The sequence below is a fragment of the Lytechinus variegatus genome, chromosome 19 (genome assembly GCF_018143015.1).
Source record: "Lytechinus variegatus isolate NC3 chromosome 19, Lvar_3.0, whole genome shotgun sequence".
NCBI lineage: Eukaryota > Metazoa > Echinodermata > Echinoidea > Temnopleuroida > Toxopneustidae > Lytechinus > Lytechinus variegatus.
This window is the reverse complement of record NC_054758.1, coordinates 4,012,275-4,031,012: the sequence shown is the minus strand read 5'-3', so window position 1 is coordinate 4,031,012 and position 18,738 is coordinate 4,012,275. Positions and strand designations below refer to the sequence as shown.

At 36.1% G+C, this 18,738-nt stretch overlaps 1 protein-coding gene across 1 annotated transcript; it reads right to left on the bottom strand.

Annotated features, from left to right (window-relative positions):
• Positions 1–2,751: 2,751 nt before the first annotated feature.
• On the bottom strand, positions 2,752–6,658 carry LOC121405939. The gene is made up of 4 exons (XM_041596930.1): positions 6,398–6,658; positions 5,746–5,806; positions 5,072–5,404; positions 2,752–4,675 (listed from the first exon to the last, which is right to left on the bottom strand). The coding sequence occupies exons 1-4, from the start codon at positions 6,407–6,409 to the stop codon at positions 4,599–4,601; spliced, it is 483 nt and encodes a 160-aa protein (XP_041452864.1). The 5' UTR covers positions 6,410–6,658; the 3' UTR covers positions 2,752–4,598.
• Positions 6,659–18,738: the final 12,080 nt, after the last annotated feature.

Sequence of the window (18,738 nt, the reverse complement as noted above, 5' to 3'; positions counted from 1 at the left end):
TCTTCCAAAACTATTCTTATTTACCCTTGTATACTTCCCTGACCTCCCTCAAGTCCAAATTGCTTATTTAGGATGAGGGGGCCAGACTGAGTCCTCTTATGTCAAACTGATTGTGAAAAACTGGAAAAAAATGGTTTACCAGCTGTTTCAGCGGATAGATTTCCTCCACGAGCCACTTTCCAAATTGAATTAGAAGAGCACGCTCGAATATCGAAAAAAAAATGAAAATAGCACATCAGCTGTTTCGATCCCATACGAAGAAAATTAGGTTGTGCCTATTATATCTCTGTCGTAATTCGTTACAACTTAATATGTATCATTTTTTAAAATATTTTTAATTCAGTTTGTTTCATAAAACATGAAACACAATTTTTTATGTATTCTCATACTTTTATGTAAATTATACCACTTTTTTAAAATTTCTATCTCTTATCAGTGTTCAACTTATGAATATGTTTTATTATCCTGAGTTTTATCGATTTTTATATAGTTCTGTAACCATTAATTCATACACTTCGTCTCTGAATTGTTTACTTTAATTCGTTGTTGAATGCTTAAATTTAATTACATTTACTTTATTTCTTTGTATAACATATTGTAAATTTTCTTGTATTGCATTGTATCACTTTAAGCACATTTCTTTTTATATTACTTTGATTTTTATCTCATCTTAAAATATATTATTGATTTACGTGTATTTATGTTTTTAATGTCAGGACCATGATATAAAACAGTTTTTCATCTGATCTTGTCATCCTGAATAAATATATTTGAATAGATATACTAAAAGTAAAACTTTATAGATATATCCCAACAGTATTTGCAAATTAATATTAAGTTTTAATGTGTTGCGTTTTTCTAATTTATTGTTTTCGTTGAAGTATGTTCCGGGTGGATCTATCGTGTTTCACGGGGAGGGACACACACGTTACGTAAATGGTGTCTACAGAACTTTATCTGGAGCGTTGTGGCCCAGTGGATTAGTCTTCGGATTTTGAAACAGGGGGTCGTGGGTTCGAATCCCAGCCATGGCGTAATTTCCTTCAGCAAGAAACTGATCCACGATGTGCTGCACTCGACCCAGGTGAGGTAAATGGGTACCGGTAGGAAGTAATTCCTTAAGAAGCTGTGTGCGCTATGAACGCCTAGCTTAGCCGGGTAATATAGGAGCGCCTTGAGCACCTAACAAGGTGGAAATGTGCGCAATATAAATATCCTATATCATTATTATTATTATAAGAGCAAACTAAATGGATGGGAAATAACATAAAAATGCCTATTCTCCAAAAATACGCACATTTTTACGTCTTTATTAAATAAAAAAGAAATGCTCCAATCAAGAAAAAATTATGATCATAATGAAATAAATATTATTCAAACAAAAATAAGAAAGTTTCATTATTGAAAGAATTTTTGCCTCCCCCAAATTGTAAAGCAAATACATTAATTTTCTTCGATCGCTCACTTTGTATGATCTTGTAACACCCCTTAAAGGGGTACCCGCTCTATCAAGGTCAACTCTTCTTTTGCAGCTGACCAGGGGGGGGGGGTGCAGACCCCCTGTACTCCCTGGGCATGCTATAGTTCCACGTCCGATAAGCAATAGAAGAGATCGCCTCATGTGTTTTTTCGAAATCAAAAGAAAAAGATGGCTGAAAATGACCATTTTGTACAGAAATAACAATGGCTTGGAGCCAGAATTAACAGCTTCACCTACGTTACAATTGGATGTTCCTCTGGAACTCTATTTATAAAACACAAATGCTGTAATGAATTGGCATATTATTCCATTTGAGGGGTGGAGCGGAGGAGGGGGGTAGAAACTGTATCATTAATGATTTTTACTACTATTTTCGACGAATTTCCTCATAACGTACTCTTTCATAGATCCTAACGAAGCAAAAGTTCAATTTAAACAAATTCTTGATAATCTGATTATAAATTTTAGTACTGACATTGTTTCTATTTTTATGATTTTATCACTATCCTCTCCCCCCTCAATGTCTCTCCTCTCACCCTCACCTCTCCGCCCCCCCCCCCCCCCCCTCCCTGCAACCCTCGCTTTCTCTGCAGACTTAAATACTGTCCACTGTGTTTGGTATGTATGTTGGTAAAAAATATGTACATTCTGGGCATTATTATCCGATTGAACAAATTTACTAGTACTACCCAATCACTAGTTTTTATTACCCAAGTTGGGCAGATTTTAACCAATAGTTGTGTGGACAGTATTTTGCCCACGCAGGTTCGGTTAAAAGTTCTGCATGTTTTGCCCAACTATTTTAAGAGTGTATATAACTCTGTCTCTCACCCCCGTTCACTCACATATAGACACAAACACACACGCATTCTCAATAATTTATTCAATTTTTGTTCTTCTGTCTATCCCACTATAGATACCTTCCGTCAAAAAAATTTACACTTCGTCTCCTTTTCTTATTCTCATCTTTTCTGTCTATCTTTCCTTTACTTTTCCTTTTCTATCTTTATTAATATATCTCCCCTCACTCTCTCTCTCTCCTCATTCTGTCTTTCCCGACACACACACACACATACTCTCCTCCTCTCTCTCCTCCCCCCCCCCTCTCTCTCTCCCTCTCTTATCATTGGCTCTCCCTCTTTCTTTGCCACTGTCTTTCTTCTTCTCTTTCCCTCTCTCGTAATGATTTCTCTGTTCACATTCAACTTCGAATAGTTTTTTTTTCTCAGAACTAGAACATTAAAAAGAAATCTATGAATTATTCATCGGATATCTTAGCATTTATTGAAAATAAGTAATATATAACAGCAAACCTTATCATTTTCCATCATTAATAATCAAGGCAAAAAATGGAAAATATTCAAATGCTATTTCATCTTAAAATAGGCGACTGGTCTATGATAGTATCTGCGTGGAAGTATGACACATACATAAGTATTCATTTAAAACTTCAAAACGTAATCTATGATTCGTATACCCAAGCGCAAAGAAACAGGTATGGTTAGCAAAATAGGATTTCGAACAGAATAAACAACGTAAGAAATAAACTGTAATTATTGTATAATAAACGTTACCTTGTAAAATACAGCTGTTTTTCATTTTATCAGTCATTCACTGGTAAAAATAGCAATAAGGAGCTGGAACCAAAAGACTAAAGGGTGTGAAACCAAATATGTTCTTACCTCATAAACTGTAATCATATGTCATATTCAGAAGAATCTATATTTCTGCTACTCTTTTATTTCCATTTTACATATATTTTTTTGAAGCGGCATGGCCACCCAAAGGTAGGTAGCTACTGGTGTGTGACGAATTTGGCATAATGATTTTCATTTTCTTTAATTTGTTGATTAACATGTTTTGGAGGTTAAACTTCGAAAAAAAAATTGTCCCTACTTCATTGGAAGAAAGTTCCAAGAAATAAATTTATTGAAGGACTTTTTTGTTCCGTCTGTAAACAAATTCGTATCACCAAATGTAAACTCACTATAGTTAAGTACGAAGACCATAGTAATATCGCATATAATTCTGCCGGATTCTAACGATACGTTTAAAGTATTAACTTACTTACGCAATTTGACACCGATGATTTTCACACAAAATCACTAGAATGTATTCAAACAAAAATGGAATGCATTATTGTAAATTTCTTAAATAGTCGTACAAATGTTTTTAAAATAAGAAAGAAAGCATTAAACTGAACTTAAATTACATTCAATATACCTACCCCAAAACCATGTTCGGAAATATAACGAGTAACAATGACGATGGTGCTGGTTGATTAAGATAATCATTTATCTCTAGACGAAGATATGTGACGATTTCGCTGATAACAGCGATGTTGATAAAGAAAATGATGATGATGGGTTTCAAGACGATAACTTTGCTGATAGTGACACCAATGATATTGATGATAATGCCCTCACAATTCACGACGGTTGAGATGATGATGATGTCGACGATTTTGAGTGATAATAATGCTCCACATGATGATGGCGATGATGCTTTACGTGATAAACAATGATGACAACGATGATGATTATAACTACAATGACGATGTCCACACCACTGTCGACGATGAGGACGATTTTGAAGATGCAAATGATTGTAAGCAATAACGGTGAATTTCATGACGACGACGATGATGATACTGCCCATGACACTGATTTCGATGATGATGATGATGACGACACCGACGATGGTGATGATAACGCCAATGATTTCCATTACCACTGTCGACGATGAAGACGATTTTTTATATGTGTCAATGATTGTAAGTGATAGCGGTGAATGACGGCCATGACGACAACGATATTGCTGTCCATGTATGAGGAGGATGTCGATGATGATGCTGCTGATGATGATGGCGCTATACCTCTGTCAGCAACGATGACGATTTTGACGATGCCAGTGATTGTAAATGATAACGATGAATTACATAACCACGACATGATGTCCATGACATGGATGTCGATGATGATGACGAAGGCGCCGATGATAATGACGTTGCATACCAAAATAATGTTACTAAAGACTGAGATAATTAGGGCGAGGATGATAGACTGAACTTAGAAGATTTGGGTTTTCCTAGCGTAGCACCAGGTCACTGGACATATGACTATGCAGTGAAGGGAGGGGGTGTCGTGGTAAAGACAGGTGGATTGGTGGGGGCGGCCGTGGGGACAGCGGGTTGACCTGGAATGAAATATAATCAAGATTACCCAACAACACATTTCATTTTTTTTCCTGAAATCGTTTCTTGTGAATTATCATTTTTTGTCTATTTTTGTCTATTCATCCAACACACCTTTAATTCTCAGCGATTAAACATGAATATTGCAACCCCTCACGATGACAGTCTTCTGCGTTTCATACTTCATATATTTTCACCCTCCCCTCCCCCCCACCAAAAAACACGACAAGAGTTAATGCATATCACGTATATTTCTTATTCTCACAACTGCTGTTTTTTTTTACATCATGTAATGTACCATGTAATCATTGCTTTGTAGGACTGCATTCAGTGTGAAACGAAATCAATAAACAAACAAATATTCAAACAACTATTGAATTGAAGAAAAAAAAAGTTACCTCCATTTTGTAGGCAGTGGATGACGTTCCTATAATAGGTGCAGACGCCCTCCATTAGCTGACATCCGCTGGTGATTTTCTCTCCGGTCATCTCAAAACAAAGATGACGGCCCTTCGCCCGTCCTTCTGCCTGGTTGACGTAAGCCTCGGCGAGGTCCTCGACCTGGTCGGCATCGAGACGGTTGACCGGTACGTACTCGATGTTGTCCAGCTCGTCCACGAATTCGTTCATGAATTCGACGTTGCATGTCGGCCCTTCCTCCCTGAGTTCCTTCTGGTAGAGTCCGCACGATTGCTTCATAACCTCGAAGATTTCGGACTTGGCACCCATCACTGGAGAGAGGGGGGGGGAGATTTATGATATATATATATTATTAATTTCATGCTCCATTCATGTGTCTGGGCGTTTTCACTCACTTTTTATTTAAAATTGTAAACTTTTTACGATGGCCTTCAATTCTGTCTTTTCATATAGATTCTTTGTAATTATCAGTCTTTGAAATATGAAATGTAAATAATTGTAAACCACTGTATTTTAACTGAAAAAACTACATATTCTGACCCCGGAAGGAAATGTCGTAGGAAGAATAATTTAACCCCCCCCCCCCCGCCGCCGCCCCTCCCTTAAACCAACTTCCAATGATACGCCACTCGAATAATGATAAATGACTTACTCTGTGAGTGCACGCCGGTAATTGCCATTACAGATAGGGTGATGAAAAGCGTGAGATGAGTCTGTGAATGAAATGAGATATAATTTAAAATGAGGTAAATGGAAGGTGAATTTTACGCAATGACATGAGCTCTAATCGTTTTATCATGACCAAACATTCCGCTCCTGAGGACTGTTAAGTTAAGACTTTCTAAAAGTTGTAAAGTTCTCCTTAAAAAGTTGATTTTACGAACGACTGTCAAATCTCAAACCTTCCCGTCACTTAAGTACAAATAACCTTCTGATCATGCACAGAATGGAACTACGAACTGGCTATACACCCCCCCCCCCAAAAAAAAGAGGGAAATGTAGAATATTGCTGATAATGTACCTACACAGTCAAGTATTACGTATTAATTACATTGCATAAAATGAATTCTTTTTGTTCCAAATAATGTAGATTAAAGTATAGATCGATCTCTCCCAGTAAACTAGTTTGTGTTGCAAGATTTAAACGCGCTGACTCGATTATTAATTGCAATTTGTAACTTTTTGCAAGATAAGGTGCGTGGATCTTCACAAAAGAAATGCATGTGAGTGAGTACTGCTAATTGTTTGATATAACGTATGCTATTTTTTATAATGAAAAGAAAAGGAGTGGATTTATCACTTACCATAATGGCCATCTTGTTGAAGATTTTTCGTTGATGAAGTTCTTAAGAAAAACACAAATCTTGTCTTTGTGGATCTCAGGAATCGAATGAAAATCTCTCGAAATGTTCCTGTATTTATACTCGCAGACTGACCAGAATCTTGTCATTGTTAACTTCTTTTGGGCACAATACTTTTCTTAAGATGATAAACATATACAAAGTGTATTTTTCAATGAATAGCAATCGCATCATTGTCTCCATCATTCTTTATCATTTGAATTCAGAAAGAGCATTGCCAATTTTGTGCATCACACAATTCGCATCAAGGCCAAGTCGGTCAATTGCGTAATAGTATGCTTAAAAATACAACCATTGAAGTATTGTCGAGGAGAATGTATCTTTTAATTTGTATATCAGATACCCAGACTCTCATTGTGCATTTAGGATGTATAGCAGCATTATCTGATGAACTATATCTAAAAAGATGAACACTTGTTCTCCTTACAATGCACATTCATGACACATATATAATAGCTGCCTCACTGTCATGTGCCAGCTCTACTTTCGGGACAATGAGGTAGCGCGGGGCCCTTTGTTTTTCCGAACTCTTTCCTGGCAAAACTTCAAACGAGATGGACAATAGCACAGACAGTCATGTGCATGGAATAGTACATCGTCGGAGAGGGAGAGAGAGAGTGAGAGAGAGGGGGGGGTGGAAGGAGAGTGAGAGAGAGAGAAAAAAAAGAATACAATTGTTGTCGAGACTCTTTCCTGGCAAAACTTCAAACGAGATGGACAATAGCACAGACAGTCGTTTACATATCGGAGATGGAGAGGGAGAAAGAGAGGGGGGAGGGGTTGAAGGAGAGAGAGAGAGAAGATGAAGGGGGAGAGAGAAAAAAAGAATACAATTCTTGTAGAGAGAAAGTGTCTCGGTGTTTAGATTCTTTTTCTTGCGAATGCTCAGCCGTGCTGGCCTTCATAAGGCCTTAAAACGTACCAAAACAAGATGAAAATGAAAGAAATGAAAAATATAATGAACGCCAACAGATGCTAAATTAAAAAAAAAACAAGTGTATCTGAAAGAGCTATTATATAATTTTTGACAATTTTCTTTTCACTTATTATTTTGGCTGTATGTTTGCCATGCTGTCAGTGACATCATCTTTTATGAATGTGAACCCCAAATGAAGATTTTTCCGAATCTCAATTTAGGTAATACAATTATCACTGTGAGTAAAATAATTTAAAAGTATATACAGTGCGTATCAGAATAAACGGGATATAGTTTTTAAAAGTTTAACAAAATTTTATTTCAAATTATGATGTTTATATTTTGATTGTCAATAGAGGCTCTGGAGTCTTTCAAAAAACACTAAAAAAATAAGTTTTTTTCGTGCTCGAGCGAACACGGAACATTTTTGTCAGGGTTCAAAAATGCTTGCGTCAAGTTGCAGAAAATGATTAAATATTGACGGTCAGACATCTTGCTAATCAGCAGACTTCCTCATAACCTTTTCATTTCCTTTGCCATTATTTTGGAAATATGCTTTCAAAATCCATCTACAAAGCAATTATTCACTGGATTTATTTTGTATTTTCATTAAAATATGCTATCTTTCAGCATCGAATATTCTTTCATAAGTAAGAAAAAATCGTTGTCAAGGAGATTTGCATTATGAATAGGAGAGCCTGTGACTTATTCAAATCCCAAATCCTTTTGTTATGCGAAACAAAAGTTATGGTGCCTTTAAAAGACATAAATCATACTGCAAAGGGTACATTGACTCCTTGAACAAATTGAATTGTATGCGCTTAACATGGTGGCCCTGAAGGGACATCGCATATAGACCAAATCACGAATATTCACGACGAAATTGGCGACGAAATTCACGACATCGTGAATTTCGTCGCCAATTTCGTCGCCCGTGAATTTGAAATTCACGACGAAATTCGCGACATCGTGAATTTCGTCGCCAATTTCGTCGCGAATAATTCACGACGAAATTCACGACGTCGTGAATTTCGTCGCCAATTTCGTCGTGAATTTGTTTTGCTTGCCTGGGCGGTATGCGGCCGGGTTGAAACCAACTCGCCTGCTGCTAATTCGTCCACTCACAACAGGGTCTACATTCATTTAGTATAATGCAAGTCTGTCCATTAACTTTTCGCCTGACAACCATGGTCCAATAACCATTTGGTCCAGTCATCACTTCGTCTTATCACCAGTTCGTCTTTGACCATTTCGTCTCATAACTAGTTGGTCTAATATCAATTTTATTTTCCTTAATTTCGCCCAATTAACACTTACTTCAATTAGACCAAATGGCACGTGGAATAAATGGCAATTGGACATACTTGGTTATTAGACGAAATGGCAGTTAGACCATGTGGACGTGGACGAACTGATGGTAGACCAAATCGGACGAGTTGGCATTAACCAATTGAAAGTAAACCATTGAAACGACAGAACGATGTCCACTGCTATCCATATGCATAGGCGGATCCTGGTGGGCCGAGGGGCCCACCTCCCCCCCCCGGACCCCTATATTGGCGGAGCAATAAAACATGAAAAAGGGAAGGAATTAAGAAATAAAGAAAAAAAAGAGGGAATTAAAAGAGAGGAGAAAAAAGCTAGAAGAGGAAGACGAGTGAAAAAAATAAGATGAGGGAAAGACATGGAAATAAAAAGAATCTTTCATGTCACTATCAAATTTTCGCTCGCGCTCGCATTGCCTATAGGTGTTCCAGGGGCGGATCCAGCCTATTGTGTTTGTATATAGGCCTCCATGCAATTTCCCAGTAGCAGACTTTTCCCTGGGTTAGCACATTCCATCCCCTACCCTATAATCTGTTCCTAATCCCTATAATCTGTTCCCATGGTTACCCCTAGCTCACCACCGTGTAGAGAGTTATATAATACCCTGGACCCTGCATGGTACCACATGTTTCATATGTTCCTTGACCAGCAGCGAGAGCAGTCATGTACGTGTGAATAGTGTGCTACAGTGTTATAGTATAGTAATGAATGCAAAACAGCCACCATATAGGGGGGGGGGCGGGGATCATTTTTCATTCATATTTTCCCCGATCGGCCGCTCGAAGATGATTTTTGGTTTCTGTGAAGAGGGAGTCTTCTTAGCTTTATTCTTACAAATCAACATAAAAATATAATATCATAATCCTTATTTATATAATGTGAGCGCGATACGCGAGCTAATTTGTTTGAAATCTTATGTATATTTTCCTAAAATTTTAACATTCTTTGCAATGTTTGTTTTCCTAAAAAAGATGTGCATGCAAATAATTAACTATTACGAACGCGAAGCGCTAGCAGAAATGAACTGGTGGAAATTGAAGGTACCTGCATGCAGTTAGTCACGAAGACGTTATATATTTTAAAAATCAAATAATGTGAGCGTGATGCGCGAGCTGGTTTTTTTTACATTTTTACCTAAAAAATTAGAATTCTAAGGACTTTAACTTATACAGAATAGGTATATAATAAACAATTGATGTGAGCGCAAAGGGCGAGCTAAAAACTTTTGACATTTCTACATAAAGAATGGAAATTTTTAATCAATTTTTGTAATCGTAAACAGGATAGCTATATAACTAAACAATCATATAGTGACATGAAAGATTCTTTTTATTTCCAAGTCTTCCCTCATCTTATTCACTCGTCTCTATCTTTCCCTTTTCTCTATTCCCTCTTTTTTTTCGTTTTTTTCCTTTTTCTCCGCCAATGGGGGGGGGGGCCCTCGTCCCCCCTGGATCTGCCTATGCATATGGATAGCAGTGGACATCGTTCTGTCTTTTAAATGGTTTATTTTCAAGTGGTCTAATGCCAAGGTTAGTAATATGCCAAGTGATAATTGGGCGAAATTAAGGAAAATAAAACTATATTAGACCAACTAGTTATGAGACGAAATGGTCAAAGACGAACTGGTGATGAGACGAAGTGATGACTGGACCATATGTTTATTGCACCATGGTTGTTAGGCGAAAAGCATAGAGATCGATATATACTTAATAGCGAAAAGTGACAGACATTATACTAAATGAATGTAGACCCTGTTGTGAGTGGACGAATTAGCAGCAGGCGAGTTGGTTTCAACCCGGCCGCATACCGCCCAGGCAAGCAAAACAAATTCACGACGAAATTGGCGACGAAATTCACGACGTCGTGAATTTCGTCGTGAATAATTCGCGACGAAATTGGCGACGAAATTCACGACGTCGTGAATTTCGTCGCCAATTTTGTCGTGAATTTCAAATTCACGACGAAATTCGCGACGAAATTGGCGACGAAATTCACGATGTCGTGAATTTCGTCGCCAATTTCGTCGTGAATATTCGCGATTTGGTCTATATGCGATGTCCCTTCAGGGCCACCATACTTAACAGGGTACTGGGAAAAATTTATGAATAGGGGTATGGTTGAAATTTGACACTCAAACAAGGGGGGGGGGGTCACCAAGAAATGAAGCTCTTTGATAAAAAGAAATTCGACAAGCAAAAAAAAAACTTGCTTCGAAATTAAGGAAATCTCTGTTCAAAATGTGCTATTTAACATACGTAACAGTTTTCCAGGGGGTGCTGGCTATGATGAATAATACACGAAGCACCCCACCGGAGCACCCACAGGGAAATCTTGGGGGTGCTCCAGTACCCCCCCCCCCCCATACACGCCGCTTCCCAGAGCCATGGTGCTTGACAGGACAATATTGATTCTAACACGATAAGAATGTCTTTGATAATGCATCGTTTCCTTCGTCATGTTTGTAGCACACAATGAAAAAGTTTGAATTAATTACAAGCTCTCCCATAATCTCCTTGCTTGGGTTGGCATCAAAGTTTTTTTCCTCCTACTTATGAAGGTATATTCACTGCTAACAGATTTAAATTCAAATTCATTTATTTCACATCTCTAAAAAAAAAAAAAAGCATGCACGATACATCGAGATAAATCAAAATGATTCCAAAGTAAAGGAGTAATGAATATTGTAAAATGACAAATTAACACAAATAACAAAATACATAGGGTAATGAATGCGATGTGGGGGAATAGCAAAAGCAAAATAGACGTATCTAGGCTACTTCCTGATTACCATTCATTACTGAAAAATCATCTTGCAATCAATTTATCAAATTGCAAGAAACAAACATTTCTAAATCAACAAACTAGTGAAGAATTCGAATAAAAACCAACAACTAAATTACAAAAAATATATTTAAAAAAAACATACACACAAAACTGGCAAGCTTATTCATTTGAGAACATGGTGAAGTATACACATCTAGAAGGTAAGACTTACATCTTATTTAAATGAATTTAGCGAAGGACTTTGTTTTATTTCAGGGGGCAAACTATTCCATACGAGCGGCCAACTATAAATTATGTATAAATTATCAGAGTTTCTCGCATTATCTTTGTTTACACTGTGATTTGTTTTAAAATAATTATTGGAAGTGCCAGGCAACTGCATAGCAAAATCTGTGGTGTTAACCGGGTGTACATAGAGGACCACAATTTTATGGATTTTTCTTCATTTTTCTTATTTCTAGGCTTGAAAATCATTAAAAATGTCTTCTTATAGTGTTGGTTTGAAGTCTGTTGGCTTGGAACCAAATGTTATTTTTTTCCATTTCAGAATTTAAAATGTTATTTAATTAAATGGGATCCTTACCACCTGCACCCGATAAAAATAAGCTTGTATCGTCTGCAAATAAGGCAGTAGTTAAAATATTATTTACATGTTGCAGGTCATTAATGTACAATACGAAAAGATGAAGGCCTAGGTTAATAACGTTCAGATGAAAAAAAAACCTGAACAAAATACTGATTGTAAATATATTTTATATCTTATGTGTAACTCGAGTCCTGAAGGAAATACCGCTGTGACATTATAGGTTGCGACGTGTGACGTTATGCGTTAGAAAAGTTACGACATTTTGAGTTGAATGCAGCATTATGCGTTGGACGCTCTTTACTCGGCATAATTTATTGTCGCAATCTGCGACATATTATGTGTTGGTGTGACATTATGCGTTGCTGCGACATTATTGGTTGTAACACTAACAGGCCACGACACCGCCACTGACATGACTGAAGTAAAAACTTGACGATGATTATTCGTGGCGAAGGGGCTTTCCCCGGGCTGATCCTTCTGGGTTCGCGGGGGTCCAATTCGATGCGATCGATCAACTTCTTCCTGACTAATCTTTAAACCAAGTTTATCCTGGGCAAGATTAATCCTCATTAATTTTCATTGATCTTCTCGGGAATTCCGTATACTCGCACACACGTTCTTCGTGAATATTGTTCAGCGAAGCTCATATCCCGTTGAAGTATGTCTATTTCCTCTAGGCTCTGTTCATACTTTGCTTTCAATGGCATGCGATCTTCAGACTGGAGTCTGGATTCTAAATCCATGACTTTGCTATCTATTTTTTCTAGACGATCTTATAACTTTTGCAACTCTTCTTTTATGGCATCCTGATAAAGAATAAAATAGGATGAAGGAGGACAGTCGAGTAAATGCCTTGCTCACGGACTTAAGCGCCGCGGCTGGGGATCGAACCCCGGGCTTTCATGTGGTCAGCCATGCGCCTTCTAACATGTCTAATAGATCACTCAGCCACGGCACCGCCATTGTTGTTCACCCCAACAAAAACTTGATTTGAATAAAAAGAGAAAAATTCAACAAGCATAACACTGAAAATTTCATCAAAATCGGATGTAAAATAAAAAAGTTATGGCATTTTATAGTTTCGCTTCATTTCACAAAACAGTTATGCACATCTCGGTCGGTATGCGGAACTGATGACATCTCACTCACTATTTCTTTTGTATTTTATTATATGAAATATGAAATATTTTTATTTTCTCGTCATTGTCATGTGAAATTAAGTTTCATTCCTCCCTGAACACGTGGAATTCCATTATTTTAACATTTTGTGCTTCAGGCAAGGAGGTCCTAATCGTCAAAATTCGTAAAAATTGAAATATTGCGTAATTCAAACAATAAAAAACAAAAGAAATAGTGAGTGAGTGACATCATCGACTCTCTCATTTGGATGGAACTGGCTCGTTCATATAACTATTTTGTTAAAAATAAGCGAAACTTTGAAATGTCATAATTTTCTTATTTTACATCCGAGATTGATGAAATTTTCAGCATTGTGTTTCTCTGATTTTTCTCTATTGATTCAAATCAACATTTTTCTGAAGTGGACTTGTCCTTTAAAGCGATTCGCAGCATAGTTTTGCAGGCATAGGCCTATTTTGAAATATACCCTTGAATAATATTTTTTGTTTTAAGTCTTTGTTCTGCAATGTTTCATTATTTTATTTCTTGTTTCCTTGATTTTGTGCTTTAATAATGCAATAATTCTTGAAAATATTGTTGATTTTCTTGATTTTTTAATAAAAACATAATTATAAAAAGAACCTTTTGTGATATAAATTTGAAAACTAATAATCCTATTAAGAAAATATGTACATGTACAGTGCCGCATTTCGTATTGTTCATCAAACACTTCATGCCATGTTGGGGGGGGGGGACAGACTTCTTGCAGATATTCAGGGACACATGAAAATACATGAAAGCTTACACGAGGACGGAAAGGCAATAAACGATCTTGAAAATTAATGAATTTTACATCACACGCTGTGACTCCTTTTCAGACAACGAGGACAGCCATATCAACGGAACCGAACCAGGCTCAACGTTGCCAGAACTGGCATAATTTCGACCCTTTCAGCATAATTCATTATGCCGGCATAATTCTGGCATAATTTCGACCCTTTCAGCATAATTTGGGACATAATGAGACTTGTTTAAGCAAAGAATCTTGCATGATAATAGCATATTTAGCCTATTTTGAGGTATTTGAAGACCTTTTTTTTTTTTTTTTGCTTGTCAATTTTTTTGGGGGGTTTCTCCTTGTCAAGTTAGGGTTGATGACCTTTTTTTTTGCTTCTCATTTTTTTTCCTGCTTTCCACCCTCAAATTTGGGTTCATGACTCTTTTTTTTCTTGCGTAAGGTTCAAAAACGGTTTGGCATAATTTTTTGCGTTTTAGCATAATTTCGCTGCTCCTCTGGCATAATTTGATTTTTTTTTCACTGGCCACACTGACCAGGCTAATTGATACTGTGCCATTGAAAGTGTCGCAGTGGTTAAAGATAAATTCCAGTAGTTGCCAAACACACTTATTTCATGAGAAAGTGTATAAAACCAGGCTTAATTGTCAGTATATCATCGAGGATCTAGATCTGGTACAGTTAATACATAAACTGAACTTTGTGAAGTCTTGAAATCTTCGCTGAAAAAAAGTTCACGCTGAAGATCCACATTATAGATAAGCGCACGTGGGACAGTGTATTTGCTTTGAATGTCGGGCCAGACGCTCTACCCGAATCCTGTGCTTATTTGCTGATTTCTCAGCAATTACACAATTTCTTCCAGAATCCTTTGGCACATAAAATTATGTACAATTTATACAAACAGACACTTTGGTTGTCATTTCATTGGATTCTGTACGAACTAATTTTGATATCGTTACCAAAACTAGCATTTACCTTTAAGTTCGATTTTGGGGTCACATTTCTTTGTGTGCCTGAGATGTTGCTTACGGAGCCATTAAAGGGGAAGTTCACCCTGAAGAAAAGTTTGTTGTAAAAATAGCAGAAAAAATAATAAAAAATATTGGTGAAGGTTTGAGGAAAATCCGTTAAAGATTAAGAAAGTTATTAGAATTCAAAGTTTTGGATTTGTGACGTCATATGCGAGCAGCATTCCTACATAGCGAATGGTAAAAAATCAATGAATTTCAAATTTTGTACGGTTCCTGATAACTTTATTTTGTTTTCTATTTATGATCGGGTGTGAAATGATTTGTCTATTGATATACAAAAGGCACAGTAAAAACCATTTTCAATTTTCTGAGAAAATGACATTTCATAGATTTTTTACCATTCGCTTTGTAGGAATGCTGCTCGCATATGACGTCACAAATTCAAAACTTTGAATTCTAATAACTTTCTTAATCATTGACGGATTTTCCTCAAACTTTCACCAATATTTTTTATTATTTTTTCTGCTATTTTTACAACAAACTTTTCTTCAGGGTGAACTTCCCCTTTAACAGCGTACCCGCATCGCGTGTTATTAATTCTTTCATTACCTTGTGATTCTGGGATATCTCGACAATAATTTTTTTAAAAAATGAAATATTGTATAATTCAAACAATAAAAAGAAAAGAAATAGTGAGTGAAGGACATCATCGACTCTCTCATTTTCATGTTCCTGAATTGTGCATATCAACACTCTAAAAACAAGAAATGTTAACTAAAAATTCGAATGTTAAATCAATATTTGAAAGGTTGGAGGAGTGACAACATTTTCTAAATGTTGCATTTACCACTTAAAATGGTTCTACCCAACACTTAAAATGTTAGATTCAGGTTTATACAAGGTTGGATGTAACATCTGGAAAAGTTTGTCACTCCTCCAACCTTTCAAATGTTCAATGATTTAACATTCGAATTTTTAGAGTGAAATTTTTGTGAAAAAATGTTTTGTGAAAATTCAAAATGTCAAAACTTTCTTATTTTCTTATTTTACATTCTTCACGTGATGTTTAAAGTAGTTAATCATAATTGCCCAGATTACTTGCTGGATTTATTTGAACTAAAGCACTTTAATTACGACGTGAGAAACACATTCAACAATTTTTTCACTGTCGAAATTTCAAATTTCAAGAAGAGTTTTAGCTATACTGGAGCAAAATACTGGAACTCCATTCCACACCTTAAACGCGACTTAAGTCACCAGAATAAGTCAGTTTGTAGTTCCTTTCTGCGCATGATCAAAAGATTCTACGCATGATCAGAGGAAGGTCATTTGTACTAAAGCGACATGGTGGTTTAAAATCTAATGAAATTAGCACCAACTTTGATTTCTTGATTATTCATATATTCTTTTGAATTGTCGTTTTCATTCACATCCACAAAAAAAAATGCGTCCACGGACTACTGGTATTTCACAGTTGGCCAAGTACATTGTGCAACATGCCGCGGAACGGTTTTCAAAGTGTGGGGGGGGGGCTGACCATGCTAAAAATCACAATTACCTTCATAAAGTGTCATTGGAGTGCTATTCTAGTCACCTATGTTATGTAAGGCAAGCCTTTTTAAAAATCTGTTTATCATAATGAAAGAAATGAAAGGTCATTTGGCAAAAATTGTCCAGAAGTAACTACGGACTGGTCCAGAATTTCAAACGAAATCTTTATAAGTACACTGCATGCCACATATCACGAGCCAATCCTGACTATCCCCCTCCCCAAACACACACACGGTAGTTTTCATCGCAACTGTTGTAATTTTCATTGTATTTGATGTAGTTTGATAATGTAGTGTAGTTTAATTTGATATCATTATACCTTGTAATGATATGTCATGCAATATATTTAATGTTAGCATAATAATGTAAAATGTCAAATAATTGTAATTCAAAAATTCTTCTGATTAATATGAAGCTCTTAGAGATTTTGATATTAAGCGCTCTGTAAACGCAATTTTATTGGTTTTTTTTTTCTTTTTCAAGATTTTTTATTTCTCAACTTATTCCATACATAAGTATCACATGCACAGATACATCATAATTGAAAACAATAGCATACATTTCAAACGATTTAAATAAGTGGTTCATTTTGTATATAAAAATATTCCATTTTTTTCGATGAACGTTCATCAAATTAATAATTCTCTCGGTTGTTTCATATTTTTCCAAACCAAGCATAAAATGAGCAGGAGTGGGTTTGATATGTCTGTATTTACATGAAGAGATGAAATATTTTGCAAACAATACAACGATATTGCTAAGATGAAAATTATTGAGGGTTATAACTCCAAACAAATCTCAATGTCATTGAATTGTGTACTTCTAATATGCTTGGTCTTTAACCACTCGTGAACTTCTTTCCAAAAGGAAATCACATCTAAGAAACAGATGAGCAATTGTTTGAACGTGGTTTTCACAGAAATTCCATAAAGGAGAATCTTTTACTCCAATCTTAAATAAAAAATCTTGTGTTGAAAGTCTTCTGTAAATGAATTTTAATTGGAGGTTTCGAAGTTTATCATCAATTGATGACTTATTTATAAGAGGGAAGCGAGAGTTCCAAATATGAGAGTCTGACAAATTATCACTCAAATCATCTTGCCATTTGATTTCTTGTTTCGTTATCGAAAGGGACATGTTCCTTTCTAAAAAAGTATTATAACATAATTTCGTAACCCTTTTACTTTTCATAAAATGACCTAATCTTTCGTCTACCATGTGAACATCGTGATTGATGTCATGGACATTCTTTATTAACCTTTTCCATTCTAATGGTATAGCATGTAAAAGAGAAAAATAGCATAAAACGATTCATTTCCAAATTTATTGCATATTTTGTTCATATGACATGAATGAACCGTCTATATTTAAAACATCTTTGACATATCGCATACCAGCTTGGAACCAATTCCTGTATAAAATTATTTTTTTTTATCAACTTTCAGATGTGAGTTAAGCCAAAAAGTTTGAGAGATAATTTTCTTTAAATTTTACAGGGTTATAGTATTTATAAAAAAAAGTCCATGCATCAAGAACGTCTTTCCAAAATACAGACTTTGTATTACATTGAAAGAAAAACACATCGTTCAACCTGTCAAGTAAACGTTTCCAAAAGAGTTTCCACTTCCCATTATTATCCGTGTCTAAGAAACGCTTTACCCAAGCTGTTTTATTGCATAATTAAAATTCAACACATGTGGCATTCTAAGCCCTCCAATCGTTGTAAAGTAAAGATTTTTTATCCTATCTGGCTTGTTACTTGATAGGAAGTTAAATAAGAGGTTTTGCAGTTCAACAAAAGAGAGGTGTGGTGGATTCGGTATTAAACCAAATAAATTTCGGGATTATATAAGCGTTTTTATAATCACAATTTTGCCGTAGGGTATGAGTTCTAAGATTCAAAATGCGAAGTGTCGATATCACTTCTTTTAGTTTCTGTATGTAATTGAGCTCATAATAATTATGGAAATCGTTAAGTGGAATATTTATACCTGAGTTACAAAATGAAATCACTTGGCCATGAGAAAGGAGTATCTCGACAAAGAAAACCTTCAAAATTACCAAGTCTAACGACGTTACATTAATCAATATTAACTTTCAGTCCTGACAGTGGCGGACCGTGACCCGGAGGAGACAAATCATGGGGGGCACAGCATTGTTCACAGACAATGCAGTGCCCCCCCCCCAATGCTTTGTCTCCTCCGGGTCACGGTCCGCTACTGAGTCCTG

Coding starts and splice junctions, on each gene's coding strand:
- LOC121405939 (XM_041596930.1), bottom strand. Junction 5,405..5,745: donor TACCGGCGTGCACTCACAGA/GTAAGTCATTTA, acceptor CCCTCTCTCCAG/TGATGGGTGCCAAGTCCGAA. Junction 4,676..5,071: donor CCACTGCCTACAAAATGGAG/GTAACTTTTTTT, acceptor ATTTCATTCCAG/GTCAACCCGCTGTCCCCACG.